General features: G+C 40.8%; 1 protein-coding gene across 3 annotated transcripts in view; it reads right to left on the bottom strand.

Moving 5' to 3' along the window:
- The window catches only part of PARD3B (par-3 family cell polarity regulator beta), a 436,340-nt gene that overhangs the window by 58,874 nt on the left and 351,017 nt on the right, over positions 1 to 26,449 (bottom strand). For all 3 annotated transcript variants that reach the window (XM_064451805.1, XM_064451804.1, XM_064451806.1), the window contains exon 20: positions 25,326 to 25,622. In XM_064451805.1, coding sequence (XP_064307875.1) covers positions 25,326 to 25,622 — 297 coding nt within the window. The remainder of the gene's footprint in view (positions 1 to 25,325; positions 25,623 to 26,449) is intronic.

Below are 26,449 nucleotides of genomic sequence, written 5' to 3'. Positions count from 1 at the left end.
CAGATATGGTATGTGCTACTCTACCAGAAACAGGTTATTCGCAATCAAGTAGGAAGGAAAGAGAAAAGGGGACATTTTCTTGTTTGTAGCCAGCTTGTCATCTTTACTTCAAAGAAAAGACTTTTTTTCTGCTCGATGTATTGTGCCTCATCAAGGAAGGCAATCACCAGATTTTAACTAATAATAAAAAAAGATGCCTTATGGTTCAGGCTGGTTAATAGCAATGTCTGTTTCTGGCATGTGACCAGTTTACTGCTGTCTTGCTGATCTGAGACGTGCACGTGTCTCCGAAGGGCTAGGAAAGCAGTGAGATTAGGGACTCGGCTGCTGACAACAACCAAACTCTCTATAAACAATACACAATGAAAATAATGAAAAACAGATTTTCCTGGTATTTTCAGTAGCCTCTAGACAATGCAACAGTTTCTGGTTTCTTCACTAAAGATGATATCAATTATGCCTTTTATCCATCATGCAGAAGTCACGTGTGAAGCATAATTGAGGTCCTTCTCTCCAAGGTAATTTCTTCTGGATTTACACAGCAAAGTACTTAAATTGCCTTTTTTGGCACTTTGTATTACAACATGGCTTGGGAAGGGATATTTTACTTCACTGATGTAAAGCAGCTGGCATATTTACAATAGATAGGTCACATCAACACAGAGCAGATTTTCAGCCCTCCAAAGCTTTAACAATTCAACAAAGCAAATGCTGAACGCTAAGCTCTTGTGTGGAAATGTAGCTGTATTTCTTAATGGCTATCACACCTGCCTGCAACTGGCAGCTAGTTTTTTTCACTCACAGGCTACTGCTTTTTGCACTACAGTTTATTAAACTTATCACTAAAGCTGAGATAATACGTACTTTACAGACTTCCAGTGAATTAGCCATTCAAGAGTCCCTCAGGAATTCCCTTTAGCACACACAAAGCAAAAGCAGGAGGGAGAGGTGGTGACAATTCAGTGCAGTCTTAATTTCTGCACTCCCTTGTGAGGGAAGAATCTAGGATCTAAGAATTCACTCATAGTAGATGCTGCTGCCCATGTTCTAAAACATATCTTGTTGAAAACTACAGAGCCTGGAGTAGCTATCCATTTTCTCCCAGAAATTCCCTCTCCAAGTTTCACATTAGAGACTGTGTCCTACCCGTCGTTACACACATGCAAATCTATGCCACTCGCAGAATGGCAGCAACTGATCCTTTATGTGGTTTGTTTTTATATCTGGCCTAGGTGGAAACGAGGTAGAAATCTCAACCTCAACTACAAAAAAAGTCTCTGTGTCTGTAATCCTCTTACAGATCCAGTTTACATATTTATAAAAAAAAAAAAAAAAAAGGCGCATTTATACCATGTGCAAAGCATCAGGGAAAAGCATAGATCTCATAGCCGAAATGCATCCTTACTATAAAGTTGGCTTTTTTGGGTGTTTTTAATGAATGGTCACTATGAGGATAACATTAATTCAGCATCAGGACTTTTACGGGAAAAAAATACAAATGTAATTTATCTTTTTTAACTGTCAGCTGCATTTCTAAAGCTTTAAAGTCTGTAGCTTCCAGCGGCCTTTTGTCTTTCTGCCATGGCAGGAATATCTTGGACAGCTGTAAGAGCTTTGTAAGCTATCTTTCTCGAAATCCATTAGCTAATTCAAGGAACCTAATTAGAGCTGCCATTTTGATGGAGCATATTGAATGCTCTGTATAAACCAGTAACACCATCAATGTTTATTAAAAATTGCAAGAACCAAAGCTCTCAGTTCCATATAAATATTAATGGACAGATACACAATACTTACTGAAACACAGACGGCGTTATGTCCATAGAAATACACACAGGTATACTTACAATCCAGTGTGATGCATTTATTCACAAAGGCTGAAGTACAGAAGCAAAACCTAGGGACAATTTTACACAAACTGTTGTAAATTGACCGGCTTCCATTTACACTATCCTTATGTGCATTAAAGGAAGCAAAGCGCACTAAAGATGATTTGTTTCTTGTGTTTTTCCTGAGTAGTGTGCTGACAATTTGGAGTGTATTCTGAGCTTACCTCAAGAATGCACTCCAGCTGGAACTGTTTTATAGCTCCTCTTAAACCAGCCACTCCAATCACTGTACTTTGTACACATTTACACATATTCCAGTACTACGCTGTTTAAGGGCATCCAAAGATTCAAAGGGAATTTGCACTGTAGAGCTAAAACTCAAATTTTGCTGTAGACAGCAACAAAATTGGTGAAAGGAGCCAGACATCTGGAGCAATGCTCTCCTACGTTCTGTTGCATAGAAGACGAACTATAATGAAAAAGCAACTTGCAGACAATGATACAACACATGAAATACTGACCATTCTAAGAATATATCAGAGACCTAATTAAGTTAGACTGTACAAGTATATGCCTTTGGCTGCAGAAATAAAAAAGTTTTCTGGCTACTTCACAGCTTCATTTTTAACTTGATGTTTCATAAATGGAACTGCAGAAAACCTCATATGTTACCATTTCAATCTGACATACACTTTCATATGCATCTAACAGTGCCTGGATTCTATTTATATGTACAACTAAATATACGTGCATAGAAAAATCATCAGATTTGTTACAGAGAGACAGCAGATGTTCTTATTAAGCCACTGGCACATGCAAGGTGAAGCACGTAAGCCTTATAAGGAAAGCATGTAACGTTACAACTACAAGCTAAAGAAAAGCAAAGACAAATGAAATTATTTCTAATGTATTTTACTGTGCAATGCACAGCAAAATGAAAGCACCGTCGAGCATGCTCTAATGACTCTTATAATACATGGGGCTTCTCACAGAGGGGAGTATAATCCATATGCGCTTTTCAGAACATCCTAAGTCCAATATAATGATACAAAGGTCACTTCTTCTGAATATATACTAAAATGACACAAGAAGCATTTAACAGATGTGCAAGAGAAACAGGCTTAATTATATTTTCTACACTGCAGTAGTGCAAGGGGCTAAAAATTTTATGACAATCTTACCATGGGGACAACCCTGAAGGTAAATTAATTTTAGTTCTCTGACAGGGCAGTATTTCCAAACTACAACTGAGATCTGAGCAGTTTCACAGGAACGCACTCAAAAGTCAAAACATCAGTTACCACTAGCTTCTCTCAGGAATTATATATGGCAAATTTAGCTTGTGGTTATTGCTCAACAGAAACCCTGCCAGATGCTGAAGCGGTTGATGGATTTTGCAAAGTTCTGCTGCCTTCAAGGCCACCCGGCCTACCCTTCCAGCAGCCTCCCTCCTTGGGCACCTCTCCCCCATGCAGCTGGGCTCCTCATAGCACAGTTGTTTCATTTGCATTCGCAGAGACTGGGGAGCGTACATTCCTTCAACTAGCTTTCATCACAAGTTCCACATCAACACAGTTAAACACTTTATAAGCTGAACTATGTTTCGGAGAAATATTTCTGAACTCAGGGTCCTAAAGTTAGTAGTGTAACTTTATCGCTTTTTATTATGCAGGGAACGGAAGCTCCCAGACTTCCAGACTTGCACGACTTTTGCAGCTCCTCCTTATGGCTGCAGCTCCACTGCGCCTCTGAAATTACTCCCACTTTTCCACTTGGAGAAGTCAGGGCTGATTTTCAGTGTTTAAGACTGAAGTACTAGTCCTTTTCAGTAATTGTTGGGAAAAATGTTAAATTAAAATGGAAAAAAACCCGAAGTAATGGAATCTTCAAACTACACACAATCATTTCCTGGTGTATTTAACCCAGAAGAGGAAGAGCAAGCCTCTCTCTCTGCATTTGGGTGGAAAGTCCCAGAAATGCTAAAGCAAGTGTTCTGGTTGAGGCCTATTTCTCTCTCTACACAATGATTCTCATATGGTTCAACTGCTGTGTTTAGAGACACACCTTACAAATCCTTCCACATCTGTTTCTGCCTTGCTGCCTTCGTTCTCTGTTCTCATCCTGGTGTTCAGAAGTCTTTCCCTTTATACCTTTCAGCCAAGGATGCCAATTTCCTCCACCCATTTATTGGCTTCCCATACAAGCACATCCCTGTCCCACAGGCTGCTTGAGTACAGAAACACCTCCCCTGACACACCTAGGTCAGCATTTCTCCTTCCAGCACTCCTTGAAACCCATCTCCCATTTCACAAAGCAGCCTGCCAGTAATGATGAGGCCGTAGGTGGCTTGGGACACCCAACAGCACTTCTTCCCATCTGCATTGGTTCAAATGAGCATTTGAACAGGACGTTGAACTTCTCTCTACTCTGAAGCACCCACTTACTGCCCACAACTCTGCCCTGAACCATCACTCCTCCTTTATCCTCCCCATCCTTTGGCTGCTCCAGCAATCCTTCCTCTTCTCTGTCCTGCCTGCCATGGCATTCTTAGGCTTTTGCATTCAAATCAGCTCACCCTCTCCCTCCCTGGAAGGTGGGGCCTAAGGGCAAGGGGACACTGTTCATGCTCCAGTTCACCTCATCCTTCATTCCTGCAACAGGAACCTCTCTGGTCCCTGCAGTGAGGAAAACCAACTACTGGAAAGCACGTCTAGGCTCTGGCAGCTCAGGACGAGCACTTTTGGTGAAGTCAGCAGCCAAGTTTCTATCATGTGTGTGGGAAGTACTCTAAATCTTATAACACAGTCAAATTGTCATCGTTCAAGGGGTGGCAAAGGCACAGTCTGGTATAAGACTAGCCTGTGTTCCCTTCCTAAATATAAAGCCCCTCTTCCAGCGTATGGAAAGGCTACAGCTTCTTATTGAAAGAATCATATGCTGCTTATTTTTACTTTTTACACAGACAAAACAACCCCTTGTCTTCTTTCTCCAGGCCCCCCCAAAACAGCTGTCATCATGTTCCATAAAAACTCAGCTTCAGCACACCTCCTACAAAGGCATTTTCAACCCAAATTGCTGAAGGCTGGTTATTAACAGGTGGAAATACGTTTTCCAATGGAAGTCAGGCCAACAACTCCTGTCACACAACTGGCGCAGTCCGGGTTTGTATGGCTGTCCCCCTCCCTGCCTGGTAGGACTGCATGCTCCCTGGTCCAGTGGCTGGCTGCGCGTTCCTGAAGGCAGCATAAAGCTCATTTTCTCCCGGCATCTGTGGTATGAGCACTCCTTAAGAAAAACCGCAACACCTTTGAGGTACAGCCTGGTAAGCACAGAGTACTCCTGGCATGTGCTCCAGATTAAGCTGTAGTCAGCTTAATGAGAGACTTAATTGATGAGTGCTACTTCCTTCACTTGTCCATTAAGATAAGTACAGCACATGGACATTTCAACCCATCAAAGATGAGAAAATGCATTAATTTTAGTTTTCTTAGAGCTGTTAATAAATCTGACACTGTCTGGCAGTTTTCTTCATTTCCTACCGTTTGACAGATACTGTGATCACAAGTTACAGATGATGTTTTTCCTCTGAAATTATCACTCTGGTAATACAAGCCAGAAGGAAACTTTATCAAGATACCGAGAAGCTGGGTATCATTTTTATTTTTAACTTTATGTGGCTGGTTTGTGAATATCTCAATGTGATAAAAAAATAAATTCCATCCGGCACTATTAAAAATACATATACACTCACACACACATTACGAATGACTGTATTACAGCAATAATCACACTGTGTATTTATTAGTAAAAGTCAATATTCCTCTCATATCATCACCCTGGCTCTACTTAGACCTCTTTACTGTAAGAACTCCTGCAACTGTTTTCTTTTTCTCTCTCTCAAATTGACATTTGTATGGAATCAAGAAAAATCTTCCTTAATAATTTTTCATTACTAATGGCTTTTTTTGGTATGTGTATTTGGGAGGAGGGAAGGCAAAGGGCAGGAAAAAGCAGCTCTAAGTGCTCTGCAAATGATCCTCCTGAATCTGGGCCTCATAAATCCTATCAAATGTTATATTTCATCAATAGGCTGGAAAAGCTTTTTTCTCTGCAATGATGAAGCCTGGCTTTGAAATTTATGGTTTCATTTTAGAAATGGACTATAAAAAGAGTCTGACTTAGCTGTCTATCAACTGCAGCTGACATTAGCAAGTTAGGTGTGGACTTTCAAAGTGTTTTAAGTATTTTTTATTTATTATACGTGTACATTCATACATATAGAGGTATATGAGGACATGTATACCACTGTGGGTGTGTGCATGCATAAGTACACAGCTGGCTTTTTTTTTTTTGTGTGTCTTAAAATAACATTTTCTCCCAATGCAAGAGGATCTGAGATATTCAGCAGATTCGATTGCAAAGTGATAAAAGTGTCCAGACCAGAGTTGGCTCAAAGATCTGCAGCAACACAAGCAAATTGCATTTTGCTGCCCAATGATTGAGATAAAGTAGTTTATTTTGTTCTCATTCGTGGGGTGGTAAGATGCAATTCAGCAATGGCAGAGCAAGCTTCAGGGGGAGGCAGGGAAGATATCAATAGGCTGTGGGGAAAAAAAAAAGAGGAGAGCAGGAAAGGACCAAAAAGTTTTAGGTTGGAGAAGACAATTAGCAAAGGACTGATAGACTGGGGAAAAAGGGGTGCAGAGCTTCTGTACCACTCATGGGGAGGCGGGGAGGGAGACAGACAGACAGCCTCCCCTGCCTCTGTGCAACTCTCTACCTGTACTCCCACCAGCCCTGGAAATAATTCTGTTTCTCTGAGTAGCTGCTCTTACTTGCTCTCCTGCACTCCCTGGGGAAGGAGAACACTGAGAATACGGCTCCTATTCCTGTTGCTGCCACCACTGATGAGAGCCATGTGGGTGCCACAGCTGGCCCCTATAAACCCAAAGCTTCCTCTGGCAGCCACAGCAGCAGCTTCCTCAGATGAAGGAGGAGACAGTCTGTGAATGCTGCTGTAACACCCACTTCTCCCTCACCACCAGAGCTGGAGGTTTGCAGCCAGTGACTACTGCTTAGTTCCCCCTATGCTTAAAAGCATTACTGGTCCCCAAAATCCTCATGCCTGAGAAAGCAAACCACTTTAAAAATAAAAACCAGATATATAAAGTGACATAGCTGCAGCTGGAGAAAGTGAAGTTCCACTCTGAATGCAGGGGAGCCCATCTCTCTCCATCTACCTCAGAAGAACCTAGTTTCCTAACTCAGACAATTAATGATGGATTACGTGAAAACAGCAAATCAGATCATGCTGTTGAGGCACGATATGAACTAAACAGAAGAACAGTTAATCTAAATCTGATGTGGGTGGTTATTATTGCATGTTGCCATTGTTGCTGCTGAGTCCGGCTGTAACATCGGTTTTGGTGGCAACACATAGAAAAACCTGAAAGTACTGTTCCTCGTTATAAAATGAGCAGAAATCTCACCCTGGGGAACATGGTTAAAGCTGACAAGTGAATACTACAGGAAAGCTTGGGGGGGAGTGGTTAATGGTAAATGTTCTGAGTCAAGAGTAAGAAAACAAATCTCTTCTTCCATTGCCTCTATTTTGTAACATGAACAAGATGAATAAATAAAAGAACTCATAATCGATGGTGAGGATGCGTGTCTACTGTGGCCTCAGATCACTCCTGAAATTCCCTGTTGGGAGGCACTGCATCAGGGTAGGACCCCAATTGCAGCTCCTCTAACACACCCACTGCAGGGGCCTCCTCTGACTATTGAAGGGAGCTGGGTCTGCTCCCCATGGTCAACGATGGTACAGGCTAGCAAGGGATAATCACTTATTTGGTACTATTCAAGCAGGGAAACAGGTAGGGGAATGCCACCCATCCACATTCTGCAAATCCAAATGTGTTCTGCTTCTAGCACTAAGTTCCTACTGCAAGTATACAAAACACTGTGCTTACACCAGTTCATGGAAATGAGAGGAGCTGAAACCGACTATTTCCACAAAAGGGTATTTGTATAACTGAAGGGTAACTTTATCAATCCTTGATCTATGAACAGCACATCTCTGGAATTCTGCATTTTTTACTGGTAGGAGGCATATAGCGGTGTCGCATCACATGAGCAGAAGTTACTTAAAAAAAAGAAAATCTCAAAATGTTTTGGATTCATACAAGTTAACCCCATTTAACAATGAAATTCAGGACACTAAAACCGTGTTGACATGATAGCATTTTCAAACACAAACACACTCATCCCACAGCAGATCAAGACTATTTCTAGCAGTGTATTTTTTCCCATAGCTTTCCAATATGTTTCTCCTTGAAGGTTTCAAAATAATTAAGCAATTTAGCTTTCCCTATAACTCTTGGACTTTTTCAAACCTGAATTAACTCTTCAATACACAAACGTCTTTTTGCCAGTCTGCAAGGAGAAGCTCCTGGCACTGTTCAAATCCTTAATTTTTCTCCCTTTTAAAGATATTTTCATCTAACTTTCCCCTCCCCCCCAAAGGATGCTTTTTTAGGGTTCTTATTCCTTCTTCTTTCCTTACCTCCTTATTTCCCCACCTCTTCCCTGAGACTCATCTCCAGTTTTTCTTTTTGTTTGTATCTTGCCTGAGCTGTTATGAAACCTAGACCTGTTTACAGAGAAAATCCCCACAGAGCTCAAGGGCTAATGTTTTACCCCTTACTCACCATCCCATACCTGGCTGCAGTCAACAGTAACCAGAATTCATCATCATCAATGGATTTTCAGTGACATGCACTGTATTTGCTCAGATAATGGCCCCATACGTTGCCTTTGAAATGAGGGTGTGACCATTACTTAGGGATATTCTCAAGAGCCAGTAATTGGCATTGCTGCAGGACATGTTTGCTTCATGTTTTGAAGGCAGACCTGAAGAAAAGCAAGCTTTGAAGTTTTTTTTGGATGGCACTGTGCTCTCAGAAGGACACACCAATATTAACCTAAGCACATCACCTTTGGATTGGAGCAGGCCATTTGCTAGCTGGTTTGGAGCACAGGGGAGGAACAGGCATAGGCTACCTCTGAAAGGTCAGGCACACACGAGGGTACAAAACTTTCCAAATTCTGTAGTGAGGGCCAGGCTAAACAACGTAGGCTGAAGTGGCCCCACCCCAGGTTCTGACAGGTATCTTTCTTACCTCCACATAGTTTTGAGATGGCCTTCAAATCTTTCAAGACTACCTCAGGAACACCTGCAGACAAAACAGCGCTGTAACACCCCCATCAGAGATGCAACTCTCCTTGCAATAGGCTCTGCACAGATGTGTAATAAAAAAGATAGTCCTGTTCCCACACACCGCAGAACAATGGAAACAGTAAAAGCAGGTGGGGGAGCAACAGATAATATGGAATCAATACTGGTCCGCAGAATGCCTGACAGTGATACTTGGTGTTTGAGGAAGGAAACAAATGTAACATGCCTATACAGGCTGCAAAGACAATTTCAGAGTTTATGAACCTCGCTGCTTTTTAAAGTCACTGCATACAGACAGTGTACATTTTTTTTTTTTTATTTAAAAGAACTAACAATTTGATAGAGCTACTGGACAAATAGGACCAAGCCATCTTGGTGCCAGGTAACTGTAAAGTGTACAGAATACCTGTGAGAATACAGCCTCCAAAATTACTATTTCCAGTGCAGGATAAACATCCATCCACTTCTCTAGTCCTCAGCTTTATAAGGTTGCCAACTGAGCACAAACGTGGCTCACAGCCTCCATTCTGGGAGTAGGAGAGAGATAGATATGCTGTATCCAGTCCAGCCCTGTACACTTGTCCCACCTGGAGAGAGGAAAGCAAGCTGGCCCACCAAGATTTGCGAGGAGGAGAGATCGCTTCCATCTGCTGTATTTTTTTCTGCAATGGCCAAGGTTTGAAAGCTGGTGGATGTGCATTTTCACTGACTTAAGCACAGTGACCGTAAGAATTTTCCTTCCCTCATTTTTCTCCCTTCAAGTACATACTCCATTAATGCACAAAATTACCCTTTTTTCCCCCCCATCTAATTCACTGCTCCCCATGGGATAGCCATTAAAATTGATTCATGAATACAGGCAAAAGTGGGAACAGAGAACTCCCCTCCCCATCATGTCCCTCTCCAGGAGGGAGTTTGAGACACATTGAACAAAGAACCCTCAAATCTTCTGGCATACAGCTTAGAAATCAGAATGTGATTTCCAGTCTGTATCTCTTGCTTCATTACAGAAGATATGGCCCTTAAAATAGGCAATTGGCTTTGACCATTAATGTCTTAGGCTCTAGCTCTTAGTTTTGTTTTTCTGTAGATGCCACTCTGCAACAGGCAGCTTCCTTCTGTCCAGTCCTGCCCCTCAACCCCAGCTGCAGCAGGGAAGATACCTAAAGGATTCAGGCAGCTGGGCAAAATGCAAGACCCTGGCTCTTGGGCCTCATCTGTGTTTCACTCCTGACCACACATCTGGATTTGACAGTCATGCTTATCCGATAGATCAGCAGATAATCTGCTATCTGTGTTGTGGTGCAGAATTAGGTCAGAAGAGTGCTCTGCCAGCTTGTGTTTTGCTGTTTAATCCTGCACAGAGTAGTCGTGGAGACAGCAATAAAGGACAACTCATCGCACTAACCAAATTCTTCACCCCTAATCCCAGTCAATATTCCAACCTTGAGAGAAAAATGAAATACAAATAATACATCACTGCATATTCCAATGGCACAAATCTATGAGAATACAACTGAGGCCAGGAGGCAAATCCACTTTATGAAAATACATCATGTTTGAGGACAAATTGAATGCTATAAAAATAAAGTCTGAAGAATGGTAGTTCTCAACTCTTAAGCTGTCGTCTTCTGCGATGCCATAGCTGGGTCTTCCAGCTGGCCTCACCAGATGGCCACATTGGCCACCATCAGAATAGCAGTCTGGAAACAAGTGCCCTACAGCCTTGCCTCAGCATCTTGGCTGGAATAGACTCTGAGGCAGCAGCTCTGTATTCACAGTTCAGAGATATTCCCAGTGCACTTGCTTAAGAATTCCTGAAATTTGTGAAGAGATTAAAGTCAAATTTCTGGTCCCATAGAGGTCAGGGAAAATAACAGAATATTGGTTACTAGCTTTTAAATGTTAATCATCACTATTCACACTAAAACCTCATTACTCTAAAAACAACCCCTCCCCACACCAGGACACAGTATGAAAATTTGCTTAAAAATAGTATATTAAAAAAGGAATTTTTTCCTAAGCAGTAGGTAAGTTCAGCTGCAGAGGATTCCAGCACCTACATACAATTTTTTTGTTTCACGGAGGCTGTGCAACCATTCCTGCTCTTACATACAACTGTACAAATCAGTGCATTAGTGATGCTTTTGCAAAGAGGGTTTGACAACAATAGAGAGTCCCCAGCCTGCTAAATAAGAAGCGACAACTCCATTTGAAAGCTGTCTCTGGATGTGTTTTATGTGCAGAAATTATCTGTGACAGTTCAGATCAAAATAGAGTTTTCATTTCATGTGGGAGGTAAATGGACAATAGAATAGGTTACTTTAAATGCTGTAGTCTAGTCCAATTACTGTTTCAGACTTTTTTCCTATGGATTTCTTCCATACTCTATGCTCCAAACTTTGGGGTAAAAAAATGTAAAACTCATTTTGTCTATAGCATGATGCAAAGAACAGGTCAAAAGGTAATGAAAGCGGTTAACAAAAACAGTCATGCAGAAGTATGGCAAAAAAGATCAACTTACAGTAATCCGGCTGTGAAACTAATAAGTATAAAACAGAAAAGAAAATATCACTTCATCATTCTTTCAGGGAGAACCAGGCAGGGGAACCAGTTCTGTTTTCCCACCTCAATCAACAGAAATTTTGCCACTTACTTTGATGGAAACAGGACTTCAATGTTGGTCGTCTTTTTGAGCAGCAGATACAAATCCACACGCTACCATTTGCTTTTCAGATTGTGCAACATAAATTTACCATTTATAGCTTATGTAACTACACCAATGACACAATTTGTACTTTAAAAACATGTCAGATGCAAGACATTGCTTTGGCCTCTGATGCAAGGTTGCGGATTTTCAGGTTTTGCAGAACACCATACCTGCTGATTCTTTCAAAGATATGCCCCATTAAGTACCAGGCATGCTGTGTCACCAGAAATAATACAGGATACAATATGAAAGCATTAATGATTTCATCTGTTCTGGTATCCTTTTATGTACTGTGGCAACTGCTGCGATCTTATATACAGTGACTATCACATGTTACTACCTACATCTACAGAAATGAAGCATCCACTATCAAATTTATTCCAGTGTTTATCTAAATTCAGATGTGAACTGTCACTTTTCTTCCCAGTAAACACACATTCACATTTGTTACCTGTAAATCAATCAGTTGTTTCCTGACCCATTTTAAAAAAACAAGTTTTCTTAAAGGCCTGGAGCCACCGTTGTGTTACTCAAGCACAACCGTGGCTCTCATGTAGAACTGAAGGGAGCTGTGCTGAGTCAGTGCTGTAGCATCCTAACTATCTTTTTCAAAGTCAACGGGGAAAACCAGTAGTTCACACATTGGTTTTTAGATGCAACCACTAAGTATCATTAGTAGAGAAGCTATGGACCCACGGGTGAGTGATCTCATCCCAAACAAGGGCCCACAAACCTTACATAATCTATTTTGTTTATGCCACATTTTAAACAATGCATATTTTGAATCTTTTCTGAGAAACAGCATTTTTCTTGGCAAAATTCTCAATTTCCACCCACTTGGAAGAGCAGGTGTCTTTGTGTATAATTTCTCAACCCTGGGAATAAAGAAAACATTTAGAAAACATGTTAAAATTGTTTTCTTAAAAGTCAAGGGACATTAATTTAAGGTTCCATGGGCATTACAGAAGAACAGACCTCCACCATAAATGCACTGAGCTAGCAGAAACACTAACTGACACAAAGCATTCAGAAGATATGAGAGCTCAGTATCTCTACCGGCCAAAGACTGAACACTGGTAATCTTATTCCTTGGAGGCACGTTTTAACACAAAAGAGAAATTAACATCTATCTATGCACTAGGGTCTTGAAAAGAAAAACAACAGAACAATGAAGCTGCTTAGACATCTGCTATATTTGCCATAGCTAATAGTAATGAGATAGTGGGCAGAGTGCACATTAAAGGTGAAAAGGTATGGAGGAATACTGTTAATCATTTCAGAAGCCACACAGACATGTAAAAAAATACCAGTACTCAGACTAACGAGTCTAAATTTTGGGAGGAATTCTCAAGCAGGTCTCATATTTAGATTGATAATCTATTTGTAGCAGCACTCAAAGAAAGAGAATTAGATTTCTGCCTATTCCATTTTGGAGCCAGAACATGTCACTAAGTGCAAAAGACTTTTCAAGCTCTGTAGCAAAGAGGTCAAAGCATCACCACTGATGCAGACAGTGGTATTTACAAAGAAAAGGAGGAAAAGATCAATCCCTTCCCCCCAGTCCCTTTTACTCTCCCTCTGGAGCAGCTGCTGCTTAAACATTGTCATTGAATACAGAGGCACAAAATAATTGCCTCCTGTTTTGTTTTTTTTTTCAAATCAGGGACTGGGACAGCAGAAGACGTTAGAGGAAGAAAACAATACCTTATTCAGGTGAAGGACTGCAGACTGTCTGCTTGTAACTTGTGTACTAACAATCAATAACAATTAGGAACAGGCTTCTTGCTCTGATGCTGTTCCCCAACCTTCCTCCACAACCTCGCACCCCTTCGTTATGCTATGGAAGTATCAGCTGATATGTAAAGCAGGGACTCCAGCCGTGGAAGGCTTCCTCTGTCATTACTCGAGAGCAGGGCAGAAGCAATCCAGGTCCCCTGGTTAGCAGCACACTCACAGCATACAAGTGCTCAATTAAAGCAGTCCTTTCAGACAATTATTGAGCATTATGGTGACTCAGGCATAGAAAACAGTTGCCCTCTCCCCGCCTCACTGCAAGACAGACCATGTTTTGAACGTGTTTTCATCCCTCTGAAGGTGCATTGTTACTTACTTTTCAATTACCAGGCCATGTACAACGCTTGCATTAGAAATATGTTCTATGCTTAAATTTACAGCCCAGTCTCAAAATAATTGTTTTCCATGCATTTTATGTAAATACCATAATGATGATTTGCAGTTGATTCCCATTTACAAGGTAATAACCATATCCAGAACTAAGTAGGCATCAAAGCCCAAGGGCAGAAGTGTTTGTAACAGATAACTCCACAGCTGAAGGACATGTTCTAGCTAATACTAGTCGGAGAAGAAATGCCCCCAAGATACTATTATGTTGAAAAATTTATTAAAGATTAAAATTTTAAGTGAATAAAGAATTAAACCATAAATATGGATCAAAACCTGAATGATACGATATTGTTTGAAATGTCGAAACATTAGTTGGCTCTTTCTCATTTCTCCTCACTGCTTCCAAGTCACTGGAGGGAAGGGGCTAACAACCTCCCAGCGGGCAGATTCAACTGTGACACTCCAAAACTGTCACACTGACCTACTGGTACACAAGTAGGAAACCCGAAAGAAACAAGAAGGGGAAAAAAATGAAGAGGACATTTATTGGTCTACAAGTATGTTGTATATATTTAGTTTTTAGCACTTTCTAGAAGTATCTCACACTCACTCTTGCGTCTTTTTTATTGTGAGTTGTTTTTTGTTTTTCCCCACTTCAGTTTGGTGGAATGAAAAAACAAAGGCACCTACCTGTTTCGCAGGCAACTGAAGAGTATAAAATCTTTCATGCAATCACTCTCCACTGCTTTCTAAAAATGACCTCCAGACATCCAAGGACAAGTTAGTGACAAAAAAAAAGATAACTAGTATGGTTTTCTGAAGCAACATCATTTTCTCATGTCCCTCTGTCCTAATGAAAGGCCTCACTTTCCCTCAGACACAGGCCACAATATAGTTTAAGACAAGTTATTTATTTCGTTTTCCACGACATTCTAACAAAATAGTCACAATTCTCTTAGACGATCCCAAGATCAATACAGATACCTTGATCAATGTCAACAAATGCTCTGCTGCTGCATGGCCTGCCAGAGAAACTGCTCCTTAGCCACAGTACATGTTGACTCCACATGGTGCCAGGTCTTGTTTTGGGGATGTAAGGACAATCACAGAGGTTCAGAGTATACACCAACTTAACTACATCAGGAGACTCCAGCTGATGAAACAATAAACTATTTCTTGGCTTACTACGACCCCTTGGATTACTGTCTGTGCCAGTGGACTTGTGATCGTGGATTGACAAATAGCACGTTTTAGAGTTTGTCATCGACTGCAAGCTCTGCACAGCTGTCAGACAATAATCACAATTATTCTCTTTTTATTCAGCATCCTGTTGCCTATTAAGCCATTTCTATCACATCTCATCAGTCCTCCCAATATTTTTGCTAGCACAATATTGAGTGATTTTCAGCTTTTCAAACAACATCAATTTTTACAGTTTTCTACTAACTGAAAGATCTTGTTCGTGCTTGTGCCTATGCTTGCTGTCAGCAATGCTGCTTACTAAGTGTTTGGGTAACCTTTCACCACTGGCATCTTGACACAAGCAGGGAGCAAGGTCCTGGACTTTTTTTAGGAGCAGTCATTTTATCCTGCTATTAGATGCTTGAACCCTCCATGAGAAGGTTCCCATCAACTCATTCGGAGGTCAGATCTCTGGCCCGGTTAGAGATATTATATCTTATTATGTTGAGAGCTAAGTCACTCAGTCGAACAGAAAAATGAAGATTAGCAGAAAAATCTTAAAGATCTGCCAGCGTAAACCCCAGGTAAGCTGGGACTGCAGAAAAATCAGTGTGCAAACTATCTTCTCAGAATATGGCAAGAATTCCCTACGTCTTATGGATGCATTTCCACGGTAAGGTTTCCACTACCCAGTTAAGCTGCATGAGCGGCATACCGATCTAAGCACTTTGCCCGGACATGGGCAGTCATGCTGGAAAACCCTACCAGAGTTACTGCATTGTTCCTGGCAGGAGCGTAACCGGGCAATGCTGGTAGGTCTGAGGTGTGCCCCATGGTTCCCTGTGCTGCAGTCATCTCAATTGGTGTAAGAGGTTTTCCTGGTGAACTGAAAAAAACAATCGACTGCTTACTTTGAGAACATATGAGAAACTGGGATGTTGCTTGAAAACTCCCAGGACTCAGTTATGCTCCTCACTGCTTAATGAGGAGGGAAGCTGAGGATTGCTTTACCTGAAGCTCTGAGGAACCTGTTAGGACAGGTCCCACTGACCTTGGATAACTTCAAACAGAAGTGAAGATACTGTGAAAACTTTTTTCATGGCTCCAGTCAGTCTGTGTCCATTCTTCCTGTCACATCTAAGAGTTACTTCTCCATCCTTATTAGACAGATATCACCGCTGTCTTAACTGGAACTACTCAGCATTTTGGAGCAGTCCGGTGATAGCCCTTTTTTTCCTCTCCTCCAAACTTAACCCATTTTGCATTGTTTTAAGATTTCTGGGAAAGGATTCTTTGCCCCCCCACTAAACTTTGACGGCTTTTTCAAAATAGTTTGACCAGAAGCCACTAATTTATCTCAGCAAAGTGAAAAGTCAGGACAGAGCTTGCGGTGAGCTCATGTCATCACCTAGAGTCTGAACATACGGGTGCTCATACACATGACCTGGCCTATGCTCCTCAACGTCCAACCTCTTCCACCTCCAAAAGACAGACGTATGTACAGACTTAAAAGTCTAGCACAACAAAAACCCACACCCTCCTCTACTGGTCAGTTTTATTAAGCCAAGATTATCTTTACAACAAAAGGAAGAATCCCTTTCTACCATTTAACTAGTAGCAGCTAAGAAAAAAATTAGGAGTTTTGGATAGAGTGTGAGCTCCCTGAGGTCAGCAATGTAGATTCACCTTACATTGGGCTACACAGCAAAGCTTGCACAAGGCCAAGTCACCAGGCCTTTCTCCGGAACTACTTGCATATCCAGAAGCTAGATGGTGGTAAGGCAAAATGACTGTGTTGGGAAGCTGGGGGAAAGCCAGCAGATAGTTAACAAGAAGATCAAGAACTGGGAAAACAAAAGAAAATCAGTTTCTTGGCAAAGGACTAGCTGGAAGGACAAGCCTCTCAACTGTGAGCAGCATAATGACCTGTTTGTTTCTCTTTGATCAGGAAAATGGGCCTTGGTTAATATTCACCATTTAACCAGAATTGCAGTACAGAATAAACCTGACTGAAAACATACCTTTTTTTTTTTTTTCTTCCTTAGCTAGAGCAACTCTGCAAGACTAAAGAGACTCAATTTGATAGAAAACAACCTGGAGCAATGAAAAGCTGGGCATTTTGAAAATCCTAAAGTGCTGAGAACAGACTACTGGAGAGTAGTGGGAAAATAGAACCACATCAGATTTAACCATGTCCCTTACACTTTAATTAAAATAAGATTTAGCAATTTTATTTAAGATTACCATATTCTCAGAGGAAATGTATTTCTCTGTACTGCTACCAGACAAGTATTAATTAGGGAAAAGAAAACACAGTATGCAATGCTAGATTCATTCATCCATCCATCCATCCATCCATCCACCCATACTGCATATCCAGTAAGGTAGATTTCCTTGTTCAAGAAAAATATCCTAGCTACGTTGTTTGCCTGCTGAATGGAAATACCACATGCTATTAGGGTTTGCACTTAAGTATGGAAGTGACTGGCTGTGCTGGTTTTGGCTGGGGTAAAGTTAATTTTCCTAATAGTAGCTAGTATGAGGCTATGTTTTGGATTTGTGCTGAAAACAGTGTTGATAGAACAGGGGTGTTTTAGTCACTGCTGAGCAGGGCTTACACAGAGGCAAGGCCTTTTCTGCTTCTCACCCCACCCCACCAGCGAGTGGCTGGGGGTGCACAAGGAGTTGGGAGGGGGCACAACCAGGACAGCTGACCCCAACTGACCCAAGGGATATTCCACACCATATGACATCATGCTCAGCATATAAATCTGGTGGAAGAAGGAGGAAGTGGGGGACCTTCAGTGTTACAGTGTTTGTCTTCCCAAGTAAGCATTAAGTATGATGAAGCCCTGCTTTCCTGGAGATGGCTGAACACCCGCCTGCCAACGGGAAGGAGTGAATGAATTTCTCATTGTACTTTGCTTGTGCGTGTGTGTGGCTTTTCTTTTACCTATTAAACTGTCTTTATCTCAACCCCTGAGTTTTCTCACTTTTACTATTCTGATTCTCTCCCCCATCCCACTGGGGAGGAGTGAACAAGTGAACAGCTGTGTGGTGCTTAGTTGATAGCTGGGGTTAAACCACAACACTGGCCTATACACAAGATTTTCACAGCTTCTCTTTTGAAAAACTCTGTTTAATTAATCTTCAGCCATTAACCATTCCTTTAAAATGCTACTGCCGAAATCTTAATTTTGCACATTATCAGCTGGTTCACAAATAGCTATAAGCAGAAGTGTAGTGATCTTCGTCTTTCTTTCTTGGAACTTACCAGCCTTATAGTCAGTTGTGGCTTCTTAATTAACCGCACACACATATTAGCTTTTAAAATTAAATGATGTTTTGTTAAAAAAATATTCTGCAGAGAAAAGTTAATACATACACACATCATTCTGCTGCTGATTAAAGGAGCAAGTATGAGCTTTTGGTCAAACAACATCCTGCTTAAGACAGAACTTAGAGTCTCTTGCTCACACTAGGAAATACGCTATGGCAGGAACATACACAAGGCCATATGATTTCATTCCAGCTGCACGGACAATCTCATTTTGTCTTTATTTGTACATTTAAGAGGCTAACAACACCATCTGCATTTCACTCTGTATCCTCTGGTATGGTCTCATCTTCCAGTAACAGACCTGCTCTTTCTCCAGGGATTTATCTTTTGCATTTGCATCCAAATGACTGAAAGAATGGGACATTACCAATAAATAGGCAGAATTAATGTAAAATAATTCCATGCAATAATATATCACATAAGAAAAGACATGGCTGGAGGGGGGAAGAAAAACCCAACCTGAATGCATATGAATGTTTAACACAGCTGCCAAAACTCAGGCTCACCAGCATCTGCAGCAGGACAGTCACAAGAGAGTTGTGGGAGTGCAGTATATAAAATTTTACACATCTGTCAATAAGTGAGGTGATCCAAATGCAAACCGTAGCAGGCAGGACATACGCAGGCAGATTTGTGACTATTCCTGACAGAATTTATTTCTGCTGAAGAATGCATGGCCTTGAACAAGCATGCATGCACAGCACCAGCAGCTCTGCTCTGGTTAAAGATGACAACTTCCTTCTGTTTTGATACACTCTAAAATGCTCAGGGTCACCTGAGTTCCATGAAATCTGGGGTTTCCATAAGAAGTGAATGATAGGGCTAGGGTCCCAAAGTTGGAAGGATCTAGATGAGGGGTTCCTGGGAAATGGAACTTTGAACTCTATCTGTAAAGTAGTTTATCTTGAATGCTACCAGTAGTTTGTGGTTTGTTTGGTTTTTTTTTTTTTTCCATATGGGTAGGAAATAAAACCAAGGCTCATTTAAACATGTCCCAGGAGGTCCAGGTACTCAACATTTTCCCTGTTTAGCATAGTGAGTATGCAGTACCCATTTGTCCTTTCTGAGGAAGAAAATCGCAAATAGCATCAGGAGCAAAAAACACAGTGCAAGTGTAACTCTAGTGGCACAACCTACAGTCCTGCGGAACTGGTGGCCAAAGGGGTTTCTGGACTGCCCTCCTCCCACGAGCAGCACACCTTTTCTGAGAGCCCCAGGAACCACTGAACCACTGCTGTGCTTGCCAATGCCAGTTTGAATTTAATTGCTGTCAGAAATCTGTCAGCCAGGAAGGACAGTAAGCTGCCAGACATTAAGTTTCTGGTTTTAACGTTATGGGGAACAGTGGCCGGATCGCAGCCAAAGGTTCAGAAGACCCCGCGTTATGTTTCAGAAAAAAATAAATTCCAGAGGTAAAGGAGTCAGAGGACAGTCTCAGGAGGCATAGGTTAGTAAAGGACAGGGAAACAGCACAGGTGATTTTAGGACACCAAGCAGAGAAGGCTATGCAGTAAGAGAGAGCACATGGCTTGCTCATACTTGTCCTGCTTTGTAAATCAAAATATTTAAATGCATGACCATAATCCTCTTCCCAGTGTAACACAAGATACAGAGGCAAAGCACATGTAGCTATTACACAGCCTCATTCAATTTCTACCTTGCCTCTACACTATCCATCTTAAAGAATAACCATTCCTGTGTAAAGGACCATCCACTCCTAGAGGAGTGTATTTTTTTTTTTTGCTAATCAGTGACAAAACATGTTGTAGATGGATGCACAGTGAGCAATGCCAACCATACTTTGTACTGAGAACAAGAAAACTTCACTTTCTGACTGACTAGAAATTTAAGGCTCAGTAACATGCCTGGGCAACCATAACTTGCCCTTTTTGAACAAAGCCTTTTCTGTGCAGCTCTGGATACGGCCTTACATTGAGCAGGACAGAAGTGACCCATACCTGCCCAAAAGACAAGCATTTAGCCTGTTTTTTTAGTAAAGAATGCTCCCTTTGCTGAATTTCAAAACTCCAGACCCTTTATGCTCTCCTCTCAGACTTACACATAGCTTATATTTGCCATTTGTTTTCTCAGGACATGCATATCAATTTTTTTCCTGCAATCCATTCCAGGGAGAGGCAGACTGCTCAGTGTCTTGCCCCTCTCTTTCATGACCCTGGCCAGCTCTGAGGGTGGGACACAAGAGGCAGAGTTAGGGTTGTGCAGAGGTATGGGGTTCATTTCCCCATTTTCAACTTTGTATGCTGCTAGATTGAATGTTCTGGAGGAGTGCAAGTTTCCATAAGGAAACTTTCACCCTAAAATAAGGAAGATCTATTTTTCAATTAATTAATTAACTTTGTTGAGTATAAGACCTTGCACAGTGGGACCCAACATAGCATCTCCAAAAATAGAAAGCTGGATGAGATTGGGGCTTTGGACTCTACTCCTATGTAATGTAACAGTGTTGGGTTTTTTATTAGTATTTTTTTAAAATCTGCAACAAGATACAGCTCTGAATCTATTTTCACTAAACAAAGGAAAACTGTATTCATTTTTGTCAGACCAGCACTTTGAAACTCCCCAAGATAAGACACAAATAAATGAAGAATTATACTTGGCAATGAATTTGGCATCAGACTTTAAATGTTTCATAGTTCTGGGCTGAGGAAATAAGTCAAGCAAAGTCTCTAGAACCTTTCCGGAGATGTACTCAGCATGTTTGGATATACTTGACAGCACCATGTTCAAGGGAGGAAAAAAGAGGAAATTGCTTATTCAAAACGTGAGAAAGGGTTGCACCATGTGACGTGTCTGACATTTAAGTGATAATAGTGTTGTGCATATGCTCTTTTGGCTTTGGTCTGACACCTAGGCTCTGCCATGGTGCAACTTAGCACTGTCATGGTACAGTCTTGATGACTAAACCCAGAGAGATGTGACTTACTACTTGTTTCAGGAACATATGGCCCACAGATCACCCAGCCTCTGCCACAAGCTGAAGAAAAGTACAGCATCTCAGGCAAAGTCCCTGCAAGTTCCCCAGCTGCACAAGGTGGCTGTGCAGGCTGCACCATCCTTTGGGATGCCATTTGCATTACAGAAAATTGTGGCTAATTAGAAGTAAACATAAAAATGCTTGATTTACAAAGAAATGTGTGATTTTGCCAGCTAATTTTTTTTTCACTCTCTTTAACTTAACATTCACAAATACACTGATCATGCTAATGCTTTCGCTATATTCATTAATAAGGACAATTTACATTTATATAGCACCTCTCTCTGTTAAGAATCCCAAAGCTTTCAGCAAAATATACACAAAAAATTACATCTATTTCACGGAATATAGTCATCATCGAAATGAAAATCAACAATTGTGCAGTGCAGGAGAACGTTACACAACAGTTGCAAATAAGACACAAAGCAAACCCCCGAAGAACCCAAAGCAAAAAACCCCTGAGATGCCAGATGCAAGTGGAGGTAAAGGGGACGTTAGTATCCAAACAGCAATGTGAAGCAGGTCTGTGTGTGCCCTGAGGAGCAGTGCTTGAAGGCAGCAAACATACTTCATAATGATTAAAGCAACAGACTTCATACGTGTGCAGCCTATTGCTTGATGGATTCTGGTGATGAGAAAAAGGAAGTGAACACAAATTGTGAACAGCACTTATCTGACCACTAAGATTCTTACTTTACAAAATGGCCTCCAAATTTTAAAAGGCATTAATTATGTTAATACATTCTTCTGCAAAAATAAAATAAAAAAGAACAACTTGTTTCAAATGATGAATTTTAATTCCACATAACTGGAATTCCCAGACAAAAATGAAATAATCTAATCTCTCTGTGTTCAAATCCCCTTTCTACCCCAAAACCCATTTGCTTTAGTCACTGATCAAGTCTCCACACATTGTATTACAAGTTGAGAGTCAGAGGAGGGAGAAAAAGCCATCCATCTAAAGTAAAATTAATAGCAAAACTTTGAGAGAGAGCATGCATGCATTAGCAAGACCAAAGCATGAGCTATTACATGACAAACGTGTTGATAAATGTTCAGCCCTGCAAACACAAAATAACTTTGGTTTGGCTAATAAGCATCCATTCTAGCCCCTTCCAACCATTTTGAGGCAGACAAGGTAGTTTTCATACTTGACCCTTGAAAGCAGTTTTGTTTTTGTAATTAACATGTTATCCAGGGATTTTTCTTTCCACACCTCTTTCTCCTTTCAATACTCTCCCTCTAGCATAGAAAGATTTCCTTGCCTGAAGTTGCTGCTATATTCAACAACCGCTGGCTCAGACCTCACGACCCACTGCATAAATTCACATAAAATTATTCACGTTTGCCACATTTCTGCTGGTGAATAACAAACACCTTTTTGTTTCTGAGACAACGGAAAGAAAGATTTAAAAAAAGAACAAAGGCAGCCTAATAAGAATCCCACATTTCCTTTCTTTTTTCCTAATCTGGTTAAACAGCCTCTACAAGCCTGAGAAAGTCAACAAAGCAAAGTTGTTGTGGACTATTTGTCTTTCAGTACAGAATCAACACAGATGGAACAGCCTCTCAGCATGACTTCTGATCATGGGCTCAGATATGAAGTAACTTGTCTTGCCTGTTGGATGTTTTGGTTTTAGTTTTTCACTTGTTATCATGCTATTGTGCAATTACAGCTAAATCCACACTAAAATCCAGGATCCCAACACTGAATCCAAACCTGGTTGGGACTTCAATCTTGTCCACATAGCAAGTCAAGAGTTCACGCAGTGTAGTTACAACCACAATGCAAGCAATCAAATAAAAGAGGCCAGAGGGAAAGACTTGAGCATTTCTTTTTCCTGCATAGAAAAACAATGAATGTATAGACCACACTTCAAAACTGACAACATTTTTAAAATGTAAAGTTACAAAGTCCTTTTAAAACTGAAATTATGAAGAAACCTTTATGACAATCATAGAATCATTAAGGTTGGAAAAGACCTCTAAGATCATAAAGCCCAACTGTCAACCCAACACCACCATGACTCCTAAACTATGTCCCGAAGTGCCCACATCTACACATTTTTTCAACACCTCCAGAGATGGTGGCTCCACCACCTCTCTGGGCAGCCTCTTCCAATGCCTGACCACTCTTTCAGTAAGGAAATTTTTCCTAATATCCAATCTAAACCTCCCCTGGTGCAACTTGAAGCCATTTCCTCTCATCCTACAGGTAGGTAGTTGGGAAAAGAGACTGACACCCACCTCACTACCACCTCCTTTCAGGTAGTTGTACAGAATGATAAGGTCTCCCCTCAGCCTCCTCCAGACTAAACAGCCACAGTTCACTCACAACCTCTTCTCATAAGACTTGTTTTCCACACCCTTCACCAGTTTTGTGGCCGTCTCTGGACAGCTCCAGCAACGTAATGCCCTTCTTGTAAACAATGCCAATTGCAAAATGGTTCAATATCTTACTCCAATTGAGTTACATCTGTATACATTTATATTTGAAAAACACATGAACCTCAATTTAGACTCCCTCCCACTGGGAATTCTCAGATCTTCGTTTACTGAATTAGCATAAACTCAGTTTCTGATCCCTTTGCTATATACAAACATTCGTGTGACTTCAGTGACAATGGTCTCAAGACTCTTCTAGTAAAGCAAAACCTGCTAGATGTCAAAAAGCTGTGATCTCTACCTCTTATTTCACCCTCTTCACCCTTATGCAGTAGGGGAAGAGTTAATAATATAGAAGAAAAGAAATTAGCAATGTTGTTATGTTTGGAAAGATCTCTACCATGCTGTATTTAGGTGAAAAAGAGAGATACTTGGCCCATTCCCTGCTACAAACTTAGATTTATGTCAGAAGTGTTTTATTACTATTTATAACAATGACTCAGTAGACTTTTTTAAAATACGATGATGCCACAAACTGAAAACACTTCTATATCTGTGCTCACATATTTATCCAAAATTAACAAGTGTGGTATCACATAGCACAGGCTGAGGCTATGGGGAGACACTATGGATTTTAATATGAACTCAAAGCATGAACAATTCCTCAAGTCCCCCATGTCTTACTTTGTCAGCTCTTCTTTTCACATAGACTTGTGTATCTTCCCTACACACTCATACATTGGTTTGAAAAACCCAACATCGATATATTAACGCCATGGTAGTAAGGAAGCCTTATGTTCTTTTAGTCCCAAATTCCAGAAGCAACCAGTTTTAAAATGGGTATGCCATCAACTCAAAGGAATTTCTGTTTTCTTTTTAACCCAGGAAAAAAACTTGACCATCTTTCTTTAATGCTATAAACCTGGAAGCTTGACAGTAAGGATTAAAAATTGCTCTTTCCTTCCCGCTTGGTTATTGGAAAGGCTGTGAAAGGCAATCAGTCTTCTGAAGCCACACTTCATAGTCTGCATAAAAATGCCATGATTCCCAGTCCTCTCCCCAACATAATTGAAAGTGCGTAATATCACACAGCTGGGGAAAACTAAACCATAAACATATGCAATATATCATGCTATCATACAAAACCTGTTACTAATAGGCACTTGATGATCAGCAGGATCGAAAGGGATCTGAAAACAGAGATTGTTTTTGCTGCAGGGTAAGAACTTTTCCCGATTGAAAGAGGGAAAAACACTCTCTCAGCAGTGCAGGAATTGGACTGGAGTCAGTTCATTCATTCTGTTTGTGAAATATAGACTTTTCTTTAATGATTTCTGTTTGACTGCTGCCTTGCTCAGATGCTTTGGGAGTACTGCTGCAGCAAATCATGTTTTTGGTTAAGATGAAATCCATGGCTTTCTAGTCAGTAAATACACAGGTTTGGGGCATCTGAGCCCCGCCTAGCCCCAGGTTCCCTCCCCACTAAGGCAGCATTGTTCGTTAATGCCAGGTGGCAATATTACCTGTCACCAGGAGTCTGTGGGTAGTGCTGCTTGTTTATTTTTGCATACAGTCCTTCCAAGTGCTCCCTCTCCATTGGTGCTGAAGGAGAATCACGTGGATATACAAAGGCCTCTGCTACTGCTGGTGATGATGGTCTGTAGATGCTTGCTGTTGGATAAGCCTCTCGGAAGTGGTTTACTCTGGCATAATTTGGATCCATCTCATCATCATCAATGTCAGGTCCTCCAGGACCAGTAGAGTAATCGCTCAGGCCTCTCAGTTGCTTTTGCCGTAACTCCTGATGCTTTGTACCAATCCTAACAATGAAAAAGAAAGAACAAATATACAGTTGAATCTGCTTCAACAGCAACCACAGGCACTGATTCATCACACAAATTTGGAGCACCAACCCCAAATCCAACTATTTAGAATTTCCAGTACACTGTGAAACCAGTGCCAGATAAAACAAAATGGTGCATGCAGCAAGTTTGTTCTTTATCCCTGGCAATCACCTTTGTAACTGAGGTTGGCCATCATTCCGATTAAAAATATTAATGCTGAATATGTTGTGGCTTTTCACAAGTGTGTTTGTGTGTGTGTATGCATGAACACATACAGTTTTAATGCTACACCTACTCTCTACTTTGCAGTTAAAGTATCTAACCCAATCCTGAAACTTTTTATCTAAATTAGCTAGTGAAATTGTTACTGCCCCTTAGTCACTTGACCCACCCAGATTCTCCTAAATACATTAACTTGTGAAAAGTTGATTAAATGTGAACATAAATGGAAAGATGGCACAGTTGTCTCAAATCAAAGGACCAGAGTTAATGTGCTGAAGATTTAATTTTTTTTTATTTTATTTTGGCTACATAAATGTGGAAATCATGCCTTATTATACAGAGGATAGGGGTAAAGTAAAACAGCAAAGAAATTAATAGAAACCTGACAGAGATGAATTGGTACATATAAGTGAATTAAAGACTATTACTGGCAATACTCCACTGTGATAAAGCCTTAAGTGGTATTACAAAATGCTGCTGCTAATCAGGGCCATTGTGTAATCTCTTTGGAATAGTAAAATATATTCAGGTAAATTTCAAACTCAGCTGATATTCAGTGATTCAACATTCATGCTGGAGAA

The sequence above is a fragment of the Phalacrocorax carbo genome, chromosome 5 (assembly GCF_963921805.1).
Source record: "Phalacrocorax carbo chromosome 5, bPhaCar2.1, whole genome shotgun sequence".
Classification (NCBI taxonomy): Eukaryota; Metazoa; Chordata; class Aves; order Suliformes; family Phalacrocoracidae; genus Phalacrocorax; species Phalacrocorax carbo.
Note: the sequence above shows the minus strand (reverse complement) of the source record. Positions and strands in the feature narration are given on the sequence as shown.